This window comes from Poecilia formosa, unplaced genomic scaffold, assembly GCF_000485575.1.
Source record: "Poecilia formosa unplaced genomic scaffold, Poecilia_formosa-5.1.2 Scaffold67, whole genome shotgun sequence".
Lineage (NCBI taxonomy): Eukaryota > Metazoa > Chordata > Actinopteri > Cyprinodontiformes > Poeciliidae > Poecilia > Poecilia formosa.
This window is the reverse complement of record NW_006800006.1, coordinates 192,870-209,637: the sequence shown is the minus strand read 5'-3', so window position 1 is coordinate 209,637 and position 16,768 is coordinate 192,870. Positions and strand designations below refer to the sequence as shown.

The 16,768-nt window shown below is 38.7% G+C and overlaps 1 protein-coding gene across 3 annotated transcripts in view; it reads left to right on the top strand.

The window, feature by feature from the left end:
• Window positions 1–16,768, top strand: part of adcy3a (adenylate cyclase 3a) — a 54,810-nt gene that overhangs the window by 8,802 nt on the left and 29,240 nt on the right. For 2 of the 3 annotated variants that reach the window (XM_016672862.1, XM_007554837.2), the window contains exons 1-4: window positions 1,577–1,756; window positions 6,520–6,650; window positions 12,394–12,505; window positions 16,069–16,196. In XM_016672862.1, the coding sequence (XP_016528348.1) occupies window positions 1,592–1,756; window positions 6,520–6,650; window positions 12,394–12,505; window positions 16,069–16,196 (536 nt within the window). In that variant the 5' untranslated portion in view covers window positions 1,577–1,591. Of the gene's footprint in view, window positions 1–1,576; window positions 1,757–6,519; window positions 6,651–12,393; window positions 12,506–16,068; window positions 16,197–16,768 lie in introns of those variants that run through there. The other variant, XM_007554838.2, reaches the window with a different exon arrangement.

Genomic DNA, 16,768 nt, shown 5'->3' with positions numbered 1-16,768 from the left:
TAGCAGAAAATGTCTGGCTGGAAAGAACATATTTAGGTGGAGACATGGGAGAGAGGGGGTAGAGTTGTCATCTTTCAGAAATAAAAATAAGGAACATTTGCCACAGTTTCTTGGGGGCCAGAGCTATTCAACTCTAACTCGGTGGAGTTCCCAGTGCTGTGGTACGCTTTATTTTATGTCTGTGTTTTTTCTAAAGGAGTGATCAAGAAACTAATTAGTCATACACAGAGGTGAGGAGTGAACCAACACTCTGTCTTGGCTCACAGTGTAAGTTGTAGTAGTAACTGGATTCGCCTGGGTTTCTGAAACTGAAAACCCAGGGTCTGCACATCCCTACCCTTGAACTTACTCTGAGTTGGCACTTACCCCGCTTTCTGAAACGGGGCCAGATGGCTGAGGTGGTTTTGGAGACAAACAAAACTTGGTTAACAAGCACAAGCCCACATATATTCATCTTCTTGATGAAAATGTGATTGTGTAATAGACACATTAATAATTTGAAATAAACTGGAACAAAAAATTATAAATGTGTGGTCTAACAATGGGAAAAGCCAGGTAGTAAATCTGGAAACAAGTTGGTAAAGTTGGGAATTGATCCAGAGGCAGCCCAAGGTGTTTCTTAAATCTCAAATGATTTGTTTTAGTGTGAATCACTATTTGGTCACTAAGATTAGAGAGAAACAGTATTTGTTTTAACAACATTTCATTTAGACATTTTCAAGAGTAAAGTGTGATCTGTGAATTTTCCACTCAGCTGTCCACGCCGTAATTAAACATAGCTAAATCTTAAACTTATTTATGAACTTTATACCATTACAGTTTAACCATTGAAAGTATTGCCATTAAACACTGTTTAAAGAAGAAACAACACTTGTCCACTGGTGTCAACTGTGGCAAGAAGTCTCTGGCAAAAACTTGCTGATAGTTTCAAAAATGTGGACATAATGTTTCCTTATTTATTTGTAGGCAACTACGTATGTATGTCCAATTAATTAGAAAAAAATCCCCAAAATAAGCAACCAATTCTTGTTTTTTTTTGTTTTTAAATACTCCACTATGGAAATTTAAGAATAAATAAAATCCTTGAAAGCAGATATTAAATGATATTCATGATCACGGTGATTGCATGTACATCTCTGCTGTTTGTCCCCATCAATTTTTGAAAATGCATTTATTTATTTTTTGTAATCTGCCCAGGATTAAAACTGTTATAGACAGATTTAACACAGATTATAGCATTAATACCCTGTTCACTAGTTAGTTAACTATCTTGTAACATGAGATTGGAGGGAGCCTCGCCACATTGACTGACATACTGTACTTCTCTATCTCATATGGGTCCCTCCTGAAAGCAACAGTTTTGTTTATGCGCATTGGTTGAGTGTCCAGATATTTTCTTTTTTGTTGGTCTCGAAGCCATGGGTCTGCTACGCATTGCGCAAACAAATGGTCTTGGTATATACTAAGACAGTGTGGATCACTTCTGGTTCAGACTTGTGGGAACTATGTATAGGGCTTCTTGTAGTCAAATAGTTCATAAATAGATGTATATCCTCATCTAACCCTGAGTTCTAATTTTGAATCTCTCTTCATGTTTGTTTTCAAGCTACTGGCCAACATTGTGATCTATATTTGTGCCATCACCGTGGGTGTCACATCGTACTACATGGCTGACCGGAAGCATCGAAAGGCTTTTCTGGAAGCAAGACAGTCACTGGAAGTTAAACTTAACCTAGAAGAGCAAAGCCAGCAACAGGTCAGAAGACCTATAGACACCTTGCATGCTATCATTTACCTCTGGAAATTTTGCATATGGGCACAACACTGGAGGGAAAAAAGACTGTTGTTTTACATGCCATCCATAGCCAGGCTGCTGTGGTACAATAATTTTGTTAGCAAAATGAAACTGAAGATGTTGGTATTATTAATTCAGTGCAGCGCCACAGCAATGGGAAAAATAACTCGGAAAAACTTTTGAAGAATGATTCAAAACCTCTCGTATTTTTGTTGTTCTCTGTGTTGGCTACAATACACACAGACTTGTTGCCATAGCAACTGATTGACAACAACGCCACTAAAGTATCAAGATTCAATGCCAAAAAAAACTTTGTCATGATTTGCGGTTGGTGATGGTGAGGATGAACGCAACAAGCCCAGGTTGACATAATTAGAAGATGATAGGTTTAATGATGAATCTGAGAAACAAAATCCAAACACTGGCAACACAGGGAAACTGGAGCCTTAGGCACACAGACAGGAACGACAGCGTTGACACGGCAATATCTGACATTAGACAAGGACCCGACAAGAGACAGAGACAACAGGTGGACTTAAATACACTGGAGGTAATCTGGAGGTAATCAGGGAAACTAGACACAGCTGGGAAACAATCAAGGGGAGAACAGGACAACACAGAGACTCACTGGACAAGGAAACCAAAAATAAACACACAGAAAACTCAAATCCTCACAGACTTAAAAATTTCCTACACAAAGAACAGAACATTCAGTATTATGTTTTTAGGCTTGATGTTTATTTTGCATCATTAATAAGTAATCTTTGTGGTAGATTATTTATTATCTAGTTAGCTGCTATTAGCTAGTCTAACTAGATGATTAGCTCATTTAAACACCTGCTCTGCTGATGATCTGTCAGAGTTTGTGTGTAGGTCGCCTTTTTTTGTTTAAACACACAGAATTTCACCTCACATCTACATGCTACAGTTGTCCACTACTTCCCTCTCCCTTGCTATTTTTTCTTCATTAAAACTTTTTCCTGACCTTGTTATCTTGTTATCATAGTGTTGACAATTAGTGTAGACATTTAAGTGTAAGCACTGCTTACACTTAAGATTTAGCAAGTTTTATTGAAAACTTAGCAGCTAAATCCAATGCTAGTCATTGTTAGCAAGCAGCTTTTTGCCCTCTAAGAGGGAGTGGGGGCAGGATCTTGTGCACGTGACCTCATTCTGCAAGGGCTCTATTGTAAATATTTTACTGTAATAAGTGGGACAGTCAAATCAAAATCAAATCAAGTTGTATTTGTATAGCACATTTCAGCAACAAAGCGCTTTATGTCATCCATCCATCCATTTTCTAACACCCTTGTCCCTGGTGGGGTCAGGGGGGTGCTGGTGCCTATCTCCAGCTAACATTCCGGGCCCATTCTGAAAGAAACATTTTTGAGAGACGGGGTACACCCTGGACAGGTCGCTAGACTGTCGTAGGGCAACACAGAGACAGACAGGACAAATAACCATGCACACACACTCACACCTAGGGAGAATTTGGAGAGACCAATTAACATCACAGTCATGGTTTTGGACTGTGGGATGAAGCCGGAGTACCTGGAGAGAACCCACCATGCACAGGGAGAACATGTGCAAACTCCATGCAGAAAGACCTGGACTGGGAATTGAACCCAGAACCTTCTTGCTGCAAGGAAACAGCTCTACCAACTGCACCAATGTGCAGCCCGCTTTATGTCATAAAAACACAAAAATACAAAGTCATAGAAACACACAGTCAACAACTGAAACACTACATGCAGATCAGAAACCAGAAGACTTGAGGGGTCTGGAAGGTTGATACAACATCAGCATGTCTTTAATGTATTGTGGTGCTAAGCCGTTCAGTGATTTATAAACCAACAGTATCTCAAAGTATGTTCTCTGAGGTCCAGGGAGCCAGTGTATTGACTTTAGACCTTGGGTGATGTGCTCTATCTTTCTGGTTTTAGTAGAATATGAACAGCAGCGTTCTGGATCAGATTGAGCTGGAGGATTGATTTTTTAGTCAGACCTGTGAAGACGCTGTTGCAGTAATCAATGCGACTAAAGAAACACATGGATGAGTTTCTCTAGATCTCACTGAGACATCAGTCCTCTAATCCTGGAGATGTTCTTCAGGTGGTAGAAGGCCGACTTTGTGACTGTCTTAATGTGGCTCTGAAGGTTCAGGTCAGAGTCCATCACTACTCCCAGGTTTCGGGCTGATCGCTGGTTTCTAACTGTAATAACTGAAGTTGTGTGTTGACTCTACATCGTTTCTCTTTAGGTCCAAAGATAATAACCTCCTTAATAATAACCAGTTTTGTTTCTGTTCAGCTGGAGAATGTTATGGCAGATCCACACATTTATCTGTTCTAAGCATCTGTTCAGTGATTGGATGGGTTCAGAGTCACCTGGTGACATCGTAATGCAAAGCTGTATATCATCTGTGTAGTTATGGTAACAAATCCTATTTACTGTTATAACCTGAGCTATTGGGAGCATATAAATATTGAATTAGAATGGTCCTAGGATTGAACCTTGGGGTACCCCACATCTGACTTCTGTCCGCTTCAATGAGAAGTTTCCTATTGAAACAAAGAAAAATCCCAGTTCTTTATGTAAGATTTGAACCAGTTGCATACTGGACCAGAGAGTCCTACTCAAGTCTTAAGAGCCTGTCAAGTGCTGCAAATAAAGCTCAACCATCATTAAGGTTTTTGTTTTATGATTTCAGCAAAGAACAGTTCCCTTGCATGTTTTAGTGTTGAGTGATAGCTATGCAGTCTTTCTTTATAGATCTCATAATAAACGTGAAGTTGAGTTTTACACCATTTATGTTCGGTCTTACGGCAAAGTTGTCTTCCAGATCTAATTGTTTGTGCATTTCTCCATGGAAACTTGTTCCTACCAGACACAACCTTCATTTCAATGGGAGCAGTGAAATAAATGGTACCTGAAATTTTAGAATGTAAATTATCTACCAACTCATCTACATGGTTACAGCTTAAAGGCGAGGAAGAAGAGTAGATTTGATTAAATGTTTCTGCTGTGTTGTCTGTGAAAGAGTGTTTTATGATAGTAGCTGATTGGCTAAGGATTGGTGCAGCGTCTGCAGTGAAACGGGCGCTGTACCGTTCTGTCTTGGTGAAGAGAGAGCTGAGCCAAAAAGCGAAGCTCTCGATTTACCGGTCGATCTACGTTCCCACCCTCATCTATGGTCATGAGCTTTGGGTCATGACCAAAAGATTGAGATCACGGATAAAAGCTGCCGAACTGGGTTTCCTCCGCAGGGTGGCTGAGATCTCCCTCAGAGATAGGTTGAGAAGCTCGGTCATCCGGTAGGGACTCAGAGTAGAGCCGCTGCTCCTCCACGTCAAGAGCATGTGGTCAGGATGCCTCCTGGACGCCTCCCTGGTGAGGTGTTCCGGGCACGTCCCACCGGGAGGAGGCCCCGAGGAAGACCCAGGACACGCTGGAGGCACTATGTCTCTCGGCTGGCCTGGGAACGCCTTGGGGTTCCCCTGGAGGAGCTAGAACAAGTGGCTGGGGAGAGGGAAGTCTGGGCCTCCCTTCTGAAGCTGCTGCCCCCCGCCACCCGACCCCGGATAAGTGGAAGAAAATGGATGGATAGATGGATGGATGGATGATTGGCTAAGAGAGTGAACAGAAATTGCACTGTCAAAGATAACAGTGTCATCTTTGTCAGACAGGACGACAATCAGTTACAGATATTGGAAATATTCACACCCTTACTGATATCCAGGTCCAGTGTGTGACCTCAATTGTGTGTTTATTTAACAAGCTGATTTAGACCAAAATTTTCAAGTATGTCACACAGCTTTGTTGGCCCTCTGTCTTCAGGCTTGTCAACATGAATGTTGAAATCTCCCACAATTGTTAAACAGTCACTATCAATGCATATAAAAGATAAAAGCTCATTAAAGTCAATGAAGAAGTTTTACACATGTTGAGCTTTTGTACAAAGTTAGCGTCAGAGTTTGTGTATGGGTTTTTACCTCAATTCTCAGATATTTGAAAGAGTTAAAATGGCCCATTCTAGAGGAAGACAGGTGCAAAGCTACTGTCTGAAATCTCCGATCTCTGATACACAGAGTGGTGGATGCTCTGGGTAATCAGAGCCAGTTGGTTTTGATGGAGTAAAGTCTCCTTTGTGAGCACTAAGAAAAGAAGTAGCTTTGATAACTTGTTGATTCAATCCATCCATGAATTTGAGAAACTCAGGTCCAGAAGAAGACATTTCTTCAGAAGTGGACTGTCGGAAAGTAAAAAGCTTATAAACTGGGAGCATGATTACTGGACGGAGCACTGGTGGCTGATTGGGAAGAGGCTGCAGCTGAGGGTGGAGACCAGACAGGGAGAGTGAGAGAGTGGGGGTACTGACACAGGAGGAGAAAACATTAACTAGGAAACAGGCAAAACATAAATCTAACTGTAGTAAAATATAAACTAAATACAAAGATGAAACTACACACACAGAACTAAACCTATGTTCAATCTAAAGACAGAAACTAGGGCTGAGGATAAAAATAAAGAAACTTGAAAATCTAATCAACCCTGGATCCTGGAAGATAGTTGTTTTCAAGTTTATTGTGCTTTTTACACATTATAAATACATTATAGAGTATGTAGAGAATAAAGAGAAAGCATGGAATGTCAAAGTAAATCAAAGTATGTGTTCAGTCACAAGTATGGTTCATGTCTATGATTTATTGTCATGTGCTCTACAGGAACGTCTCCTGCTCTCCATTCTTCCCAAGCATATAGCTGATGAGATGCTTCAGGATATGAAGAAGGAGCCCAGTCAAAAAGAGATGCAACAGTTCAACACCATGTACATGTACAGGCATGAAAATGTCAGGTAACTTGGCTGTATGTTGCGGTAAGTCTGTCTAAAGCAGTACTTCTCAAATAGTGGGGTGCGCCCCCTGGGGCAGCGGGCTGGGGGGCTGAGCATCATGACTATGGGCGTCAGAAGCAGGACTTTATAGTTGTCCTCTTTTCTCATGCTTGACTGATAAACAAACCTCCAGTCACTAGGTGGCAGCAGTGTTCAAATCAATCAACAGGCTCCCTGTTCAAGCCAGTAGAAGAGGTAGTCTATACTGAAATACTGGTTCAGAGCTGTGGGTAGAAGCGCAGATGTTTTGAAACACATCCACCGCCATAGAGAAGAGATGGAGAAGTTTGTGACAGTGAAAAGAAAAATCATGGCAGAGGTTAGTAAAGCAAGCATGATGGAGTTTTAGGGCCAGACTAATATATTTTTTTAACTACAAGAATAAAGTCATAATATTACGAGAACAGATATACTACAAAGTCGTCACAGTCAAAAGATGAGAAAAAAATGTAATTTTAATTAAAAAAAAGTTTGATAGTTATCAAGATCTGACGTGACCAGCTCAGCAAGTCTGGTTCTTTGAAATAAAAAGTTGTTTAAACAATCGTTTCAAAGTCCTGTGGCTGATGATTTTATTCTGGTGTTTTAAAAGATGAAGTATTTCCTTATTTGTAAAACCAATACCAACTATAACTTCACAAGACCCTCAGTAGTCCTCATTTTATCACAAATGTGGTATAGAATTCTAAGAAAATTACAACTATATTGTATTATTACAAGTTTTGTGTTATATTTCAAACAAGCAAAAAAACAATCTCTTAGTCTGGCTACATCTTCGTAAGCAAGTAACTGTAGCTCTCAGAAATATGAAGCCTATTTACTGTGAATGTAAAATGTTATGCACATTTCATCTCCTCTGACAAACTGGAATATAAGTAATATAATTGCAAATTTTGCACAAAAAATGTTTTAAAAACTATATACCTTTTGAAAAACAAACTGAAGAAGTTGGAAATTATTTTTTACAAACTTTTTACAAAGTTTCTCTGTTAGACTAAAAATGTACCTCTCAGGGAATCATTTGCTCTTTTTTCTGTTGAGAATCTCACAGACTGAGCAGTCTTGATTCAATGTTACTGACTTAGTTAATAAACTAAACTTGGAAATTGTTTGGAAACTTAAAACAATAAAATGACATACTACTGCTCATTTTAGCTGTTTTGATATTCTGGTCATAGAATGGTGGAGCTAGTTAACACACATAAATTAATCAAATTCAGTTACTCAATATCTATAAGTTGAAGCCCAAAGAAAAAAAGTGGCTACATTTTTTCTCAACAATTATTTTATGAATGCTCATTTAGTCATAGATGTGGTCTTGCCCGTCTTCTTTACTGTCTTTTTCTCATGTACACATGGCAGCTTGACATCATGAATGCCTGTAACACTGTGGTACATCCTGCCAGCCAGGGGTGACTCTTCTACCATCTCCCAGTTGGCAGAGCTTAATAGAGTACAATATGAAACTCATAGCATTTTGGGGAAGTGAAATGGTAAAGTTGAAGCCCTTGTTTGCACATAATATACTCTGTTTATTTTTTAAAAATCAAGCATTAATTTTCTTCCTAGAGGAAAAGGGGAAAAAAACTCAATTGGTAAAAAGCTATTTGCAGTAGCGATAATAAATGGAATCTGGTAATCATGTTCTTCTGACTGGCAGTACTTCCAGTGTCTTGCTAGACGCTATTAGGGTTTACTATCTATAAAACCAAGGGCAGCTGATAAAGTAATGAAAAGTCAAAATTTTGTGAACCTTTCTCAGCATGTATTCAGTACCAACCATGTGTCCTGCAATACAAAATTGCTAATGTGTAGCTATTATGTTAATATTTTAACAACTACTGCAGTTCCCTTGATGAAATAGACCTACTGCACATATTGACTTGTGTCAGTTCAATGATTCAACCTTTAATTTAAGTATACAAATTGCAATTTATTTTTAAACTTTGCTATTATTTCCACATTCATGCAACAGACCTAGGGTAGTAATTAGTTTCAGTTGCTTTTTCATGAGTAAATTATTTAGAGGCATAAACATTCTTCTATTGAGAGATATTGCCTATAAATCTTGTGCACTTAATCATAGTATGGAGCTAAAACAGTCTCAATATTCACATGCAACAAGGCAGCCTTTTGCGGCTGGAGTTTACAGTGAGGAAGACTACTTGAGGCAGAGTCAGGTGGAAACAGCAGTGGGTTTATTCTTCTCACAGCATCAACAAAACATTTCACAGGTGAAACTGCAGGCTAAAATAGTCTCAGCTGTGACGGACCAAACCACTTCCAATTCACAGGGGGATCTCAATTCACCAATCTCCATCTATTTAAATAAAATACCTTTTACTAAACACAAACATTTCCATTTACTTTATATAAATATTTTATGTTTTATCTTACACCAAATGAAGCCACCACAGAAACCCATATATGACCCCCCCTCTTCCCCCCACTTTTCAATGGCCTCTCCCGGAACCTGTAAATGGTGTCTGGACCCCTGGGGTAGTATTTGTCCAAACACCCTGGAGAGGACACAGAAAAGACAGGCGAGTCACTTAATATCAGCACTCCACACCTAACAGATTATGCACAAACATTTGCTCAGTTTTACCCACCAGTAGCTCATTGCTCTGAGTAACAATTATCCTCCCTCCACAGGCAACCAGCTCACTTCTCAATGAGGAGCAGCTGTGCAGAGCCCAGAACAAAAGGCTACATGCTAATTACTAAAATACTCCATAAATACAATTAAAACTTCTCGTGTGCAAATTGTTATGTGCAAATTTCTACTTGAAGTGCAGTGCTAAATAAACTGCTTGTTAATAAAGTGCAAAAAGTGCTTTTAAAGTGCTATACAGTGACTTAAGTAAAATAGTCCCAGTATTGAAGCTCTCTTCATTACATCACAAATGCACAAAACAAGTCACAAATATGCAGAATGATCCACACATGCAGAGGATGATTCATGCACTTTTTTCCCACTTTGGGTAACTTTTGTATAAGCCAGTCACATTAACCCATTCCAAAAGGTCTGTATCTGACTGGTTGCTGAACATTCCCTGTTTAAAAAAAGACATTTGTGGATTGAGCCACTTGGAAGAATCTCAAAATTCACACACAAATGCAGTGAAGCCCACAGGCCAGAATTAGTATTTATATCAAGATCCAGGGGCGCCGCCAGGAATCATGGGCCCCCTGACAAAAAAATTTGTTTACCCCCCCCCACGCCCCTCCCTCTGCAGAGCTGCTGTTAAAATTTTTTGAGTCTATCTGAACCATAAAAAGCATCACAATTTTAAAGGCTTGCATCTGCCTTGCTTTCTTTGATTCAGTTCTGATAATTAGCACAATCCAACAGTCCACATCCAGTATGCAAGTAGGTTGCTTAAATTTTTTTCTTTTAGTTTTAGATACTGAAATGTCTCTCCCCATGAGCAACAGTCAAAAGCAATGAGCAAAATCCAGACTTCTCAAAAATGCTATGTAGTTGCATTTTATTCAAGCTGCAATATATAAATAATAAAAAATATGTTTTCTCCATATTTGTTAAAGCTGTCACCATGTCGTAGCAGTTTGTTATGAGACAGATAATCTGTGAAAACAATCAATCTCCTCCATCTCCTTCCTGAATTACTATTACTGGATAAAGTAATGCACCGTTCTGATCAAAACAACCAATCAGAACCAGTAGGATGCTCTTAGCGCTGTCAATGAGCCTCATTCACTCATTGCTAAATGTGCTAATGGTGGAAAAACAACTTATCATTACAAAAAATCGTTTATCTGCCATCATTGGTAACTATGCTACCATAGCTGGTCCCATAGCTACCATAACATAGCATAGCTATGGTAGCAATGCTAATTAAACTGAGCATTCACAGCTCTGTGCTATGCTAGCTGCAGCACAGCACAAATCGAGGGGGAGGAAAGATGAGCAGCACCACATGAGATGGTGATGGACAGCACTAAAACTCTCCTGCCACTGACTGGTTGTTTCTAGCCACTGGGAGAAGGCAGAGTAAATAGATTTTTCAAGGTTACCGCTCATACCATACTGTCACAACATAATGACAGTTTTAACAAATATGTGAAAAAATATTTATATAAAAGTTACTGCAGCTTTAATTTCACTCAGGAGAGGACGGATCGGGATGGATGTGGGTTAGAGCTGCTGTTGACCGACTCATCTGTTAAGTGGTAAAAGGTACAAGGGACAAGTTAAATATATGAATATGTTGGTATTTTCTTTCCTTAATTCATTAAATGCTAGTGAAATGGAGGCAAACAGCAGTCTGCAGCTAAGCTAACTATGCTAAATGGTTGATAATCTCACACAGTCTACCTACCTCTCTTGGAAAAAAACTGGGTTACTCTTGCCTTTCTCTCTTTCTCCCTCTCTCTCTCTTTCTCTCTCTCTATTTTTTGAAAACCTGATTTTATAACTTTTCTTAGCAGCATAGTAACTGCTACAGTCGTTCTTGTCTTCCACTGACTGCTGCTAACAGCGTCACTCTGAAGCTCCAAGCAGGAACGAACCATTTAACGCAGATAGGGGGGTTCAGGGCAAATATGGATGAGTGTTTTTTGATCTGGAAGTGGGAGCATTAAATTTTTACTGCTAAAAACAATCTTCGAAAATACAATATGATCAATTTTGTTATTGACAAGGCCCTGATTTTTTTATTGTTATTTTTAATGTATATGAACAAAAAATAAATCATTAAATTGTGGAGGGCCCCCTGTTAGTCAGGGCCCCTAGAATTGTCATCGCTTTCCCCCTCTATACCGCGCCTGTTAGGATTTGAGTTTTCTGTTTATTTTGGGGTTTTTTCTGTGTTTGTTGTGATCCTGTTCCCTGTGAGTCTCTGTGATGTCCTGTCCTCCCTGTTAATTGTTTCCCAGGTGTGTCTCGTTCCCTGATCACCCTTCCAGTGTATTTAAGTCCACTTGTTGTCTTTGTCTGTTGTCAGATCCTAGTTGTATGTAGCTTGTCGGTTGTCGTCAGTAGTTCTCAGTCGAACTGTATAGTCCTGAGACTACTTTGCTCCATGTTCAGTCTTTGTGTCAGTTGCTACCGGTATTTAGCTGTGTGCTTTTTGTCTCTGTTGTGCTGCCTGATCTGGACTGTTTGAGCTACTTTCATCATTAAATTCATCATCACTTTCTACATAACCTAGACCTGCGTTCATTGTGACCTTCACAAACCGGCACCTCATGACAGCACCCCTGTCAAGATGTATTTGTGTTTGCATCAAAGATTTAAGTGTTAATCCTTCTGTGCATTTGTAAATGTTGTTTGTGCAAAAATTAATCATTCTGTGCATTTGAGTTGTTTTGTGCATTCATAAATCTAATTCTGTGCGTGTGGGAAAAATGCATTGTGCACTTGTGAATATTGAGACTGTTTTAGCTCCATATGTCTTAGCTGTACTTCTTAGTTTCAATAATGCATCACTCCAGTGGCTTATGAAATGGAATCTTTTTTTTACTGTTTATATCTGTGATAAAGAGTTAGATAGGAAGAAGATGGATTACTTATAAACATTATTTCATTTAACAAGTAATCCCATAAGTTATTATTAAATATTGTATTATCATGCCATAAATGTTTTTAATTCTAAAAAAAGTGTAAAAATATTCAGAGATTTGTGCTCTGGAGCAGCATGTTGTAGTAACATGCTGTCTTGTGTGTCTTGTTGTCATGTAGTATTTTGTTTGCAGATATTGTGGGTTTCACCCAGCTGTCGTCATCTTGCAGTGCCCAGGAGCTGGTGAAGCTGCTCAATGAGCTCTTTGCTCGCTTTGACAAGCTGGCTGCTGTGAGTTACCTGCTTTCATACAGCCTTGGAGATTTGTTTTGTTTAATTTATGAAAACAGTTTAAGTTAAGACCATAATTTCTCTTTACATTGAGATAAAGTACTACACTTTTGTGCACCTCAAAAAAAAAAAAAAAAAAAAGCCAGCCTGATGTTTTTTTTATTTGCTGTGCTTTTTTCTCATACTATGTTTCTGCTTGCAGATTAAATATCACTGATTAATCAAATATGTCCTGCTCCTCTTTGACTGGTTTGTAAAACTTCTAATTACAGGGGCAGAGGAAGCATGAGAGTGCAACATTAGATTATTTTTTTAATGTAACTCCCAATAATTGCTGTGCTTGATTGACTTGCAGAAAGTCTATCTAGCCAAAATTCTAGCCAGACTAATCCATATTTTGATGCACATTGCTTTAACGGTTTGACTTACCAAAATTAATGTCACTATACAATATTGTTTATATTAATTGGCCTTAATTCATCCATATTCAGTCTTTATCATAGTAGCAAGGCAACTTTTAATCAAAGCACTTTATATATAGCATGCTCTGATCTAATTGCAGAATATAAAAGATAATAAACAATGAAATTAAAGAGAAAGTCTATATAAAATGCACAAAATAAAAATGAGGAAATAATAAAAATTTTAATAAAATTATCATCTAGGTTAAAAGCCAAAAGTGTAGGTGGGTAGGTTACATGGTGTTCACACTTTGTTACAAGGTGCAGAGACATTTTTGTTTTATAAAATGGAGGAAATGAAATACATTATTAAAAAACAGATAGGCACTCAAAGAAATAACTGTTCTTATTATACAACAAAGCTAAGAAAAGTCAGAAATTTTTGAAAAAAAATAAATAAAATAAAATAAAATAACAGAAATACGGGACCAGTAAATAAACTCCAAGTAATTTTATGTAAAGTGCTTAATAACATTACTTGAATTGAAATTATGTAAGCCATTTTCAGGACACATACAAATCTTTGAGTTCAGTAAGCAAGCAATCACTTTTTGTAGCTTTTGAAAAAATTTGTTTTGGCATAACCAATCATTCCACACAAAATTCATCTTTACAGTCAGTCTAAAATATCAATAGGGTTGCATGGTATCAATCAATGTAGATTTATTTATGCATTTATTTATTTACAAAAAGCAAACACAAGGATTAGTGAAGTAGAGGAGCAGCTGGAGGAGACGGAGGAGCGAACCCAAAACATGGAGGAAGTGGTAGCAGAGCTGCTAAAGTCACACGAGTCTGGAGGATAAGCTGGTGGACCTGGAGAGACCATCTAGGAGAGAGAATGTCAGGATCTGTGGTGTTCCAGAGGGGGCTGAACAGGCTATTCATAGAGTGGGACAGATTAATATCTCAGTATATTTGGCAGGGTAAAAAGGCTAGAGTGAGGTACAGAACCCTGCAGTTAAAGAAAGAAAGGTGGACTGGGTCTTCCCAATGTACTGGTCTACCCTACCCTTACCAATGGTCTGTTACCTGTCAGCTCAGTTAAGACCAGTGGTTTGTCTATGTTCTCCATCTTATGATGCAAGATAAAAAGATATGGAAGGCACAACAATGGAAGGAATATCTTTAATATCAGTATTAATGGACAAGGATTTACAAGAGGGGCTGAGTAATGCTACACACAATGCTGGATTCTTGGAGAAAGGTAGTTTAACTTTGAAAATTAGATGTTCAGATAAAAATTCTCATATGGTGTGCCTTTGATTAAGCTTTTAAACTAAAACAGATTGATGGGAAATTTAGAGGATGGATCCAAAAAGGATTAGCCACTTACTATACCTTTACCCAGAAGGGAGTGTTTCAGAGTTTTGAGGAACTTCAGAAATCTAATGGGTTGGAAAAGGATGACTTGTTCAGATATCTGTAAGCTAGGGCCTATTTCAAACTAAATATACATGACAATTGGGAAAAAAACAAACCAGGACTTTTTTCTAAAGGTTTTGGCTCTAGTGGCCTTTAGTTGAAAGTAGCTTGACAGGAAAGAGGGTTATGAGAGAGGGGGAAGACATGCAGCAAATGTCGCCAGGCTGGGAATCAAATCTGCGACCACCGGCATGAGAACTAAGGCCTCAATACGTGTATTGAGGCCTTAGAAGCACAACCCATGGGTTGTGCTTCTAAGTTGTGCACCCTAAACCAGGACGTTTCAATGGTATTCTATCTTCTAAGCAAGTTGACATAAACTACATAAGAAACAAGTGGATAAAAGAAGGAAATAGATCTATCTCATGGGAACAGCTGGGAACAGATCAACGAATTACACTGGATGATCTTGATCTCCAACACACGGAGAGAATTCTATTGGAAAAACACGGTTTAATATTTTGTGACTCCAGAAAAGACACCGGGGGATCGGAGACACCTGTTGGAGACTCTGTGGATCAAATAGGGCAAATCATATCTTCTGGGGTTGTCCGGTGATTAAAGTATTATGGGAGCAGATATGTGTTTACCTAAATAACATCTTTACTGAGAGAATTCCCTGAAAATGTGAAGCCCTATACTTAGGAAACATTCAGTTTGATAACTGGATTCTGGAAGATAAAAAAAACTTTTCAGCAGTGGGCACAATGAGTCTGTGTAAAGTCTATTTTTGTCCCCGGTTGTTTACCATTTGGTAATGGTTGCTGGGGAAGGGCACTAGCCATCGTTCAGTACTGTACAGGGCAGTATGTAAAGATTAATGGATTCATCAGAAACAACAAAGAGAATGAGGCAACCAACATGTGGGCAGCCACAGAAGGAGGGCGAGAAACAACAAAAACATAAGCAGAGTTCAGGAGGGTGAAGTCAATGGAATTCAGATGGATGACCAGAGGATCCAATTAAGAGTCTATGGAGGATGGCTGTGTGGTTGGAGGATTCCACAAAGAGGTTATGGGAGTTGTCTCATTGGGGCACATTTTAGGCAGACCCCCTGGAGGTCGTCCTGAGGAAACACAAAGTTCTGCAGGTGTTGGAACCAGCAAAGAGACCTCTGAATGCCTCCGCTGGAAAGGCAGGGGCCTCCTCACCATCACCTTTATCTGTAGTTCTTTCCACAGATTATCCTTCTCATTCCAGTCCAGACTGTATGGTGGATGTTCTCAAATTTGTTGAAACAAATATTATAATTAAAAGACTGCTTTAACTCTAAATCAGCCAGGTATGTTAATGTTTTGGACTTAACTGTAACTCAAGCTAATGGAACAACGAAAAGACTCTTCATTTTACAGAAGAAAAGACATGTCCAAACAGAAGATCAGCAGAGATTTTAAATCTTGGGGAAGATAAAGACTTCCACTTCATTTTTCAAACAAAATAGAGAAAACACTTTCCTTTACAGAAAACAAGGAGATTTTACATCACATTAGCTGTAGCAATAGAGAATGTAGAGAACCCCCCCTCCCCCCCAACCCCAAAAGATGTTTAAAAAGCCTGTGTATGTTGTAATCTGGGTCTATCTCCAAACACTTAGACAGACAGACAGACAGATAGAGGTGTGTGTGTATATGTATTCTCTTTCTCTGTTTAATTAAGCTCAGTGTACATTTCTGTCAGAAATATCATCAATTGAGGATCAAGATCCTGGGAGACTGCTATTACTGCATCTGTGGACTTCCAGAATACAGGGGAGACCATGCTGCCTGTTCCATCAGGATGGGCCTGGCAATGGTGGATGCCATCTCGTAAGTGCAAAAAGTTACTGATTTTAATTTCCATCTATTGGAATACTTTTTCTGGCTTATTCTACATGATGTTTCTACAACACAAAATTAAGAAAATTTCATGAATTTAAATGTTTTGATTTGACTCTTACACTTTTGTTTTATGTTTTGTTGTCAAGATGTTGATCTCGAGCATTGATAGCTAGCCACATGACAGTATAACAATTCCTTTATAAGTAAATTATCTCATTATCTAGTAATAACAAGTAAAAGTCATTTTCACATTATACCAAACTTATTGGTTAGTAAAATTAGGAAATACTTAAGACTGGGAGCTAATGAATTGATTCTAACGTAAACATCAGAGATGGTCGTTTTCTGTTCAGTGTAATTCTATAATGCCTCTGGGCTTCTGATCAGGTGATGCTGGTTTGTGTTCCTGCTGAGCTTTCTGTGGCTGCATAGTGACCGGGCTTGTTGGGATTGGTGTGGTCTTTTAAAATATTATCTATCTATCTATCTATCTATCTATCTATCTATCTATCTATCTATCTATCTATCTATCTATCTATCTATCTATCTATCTATCTATC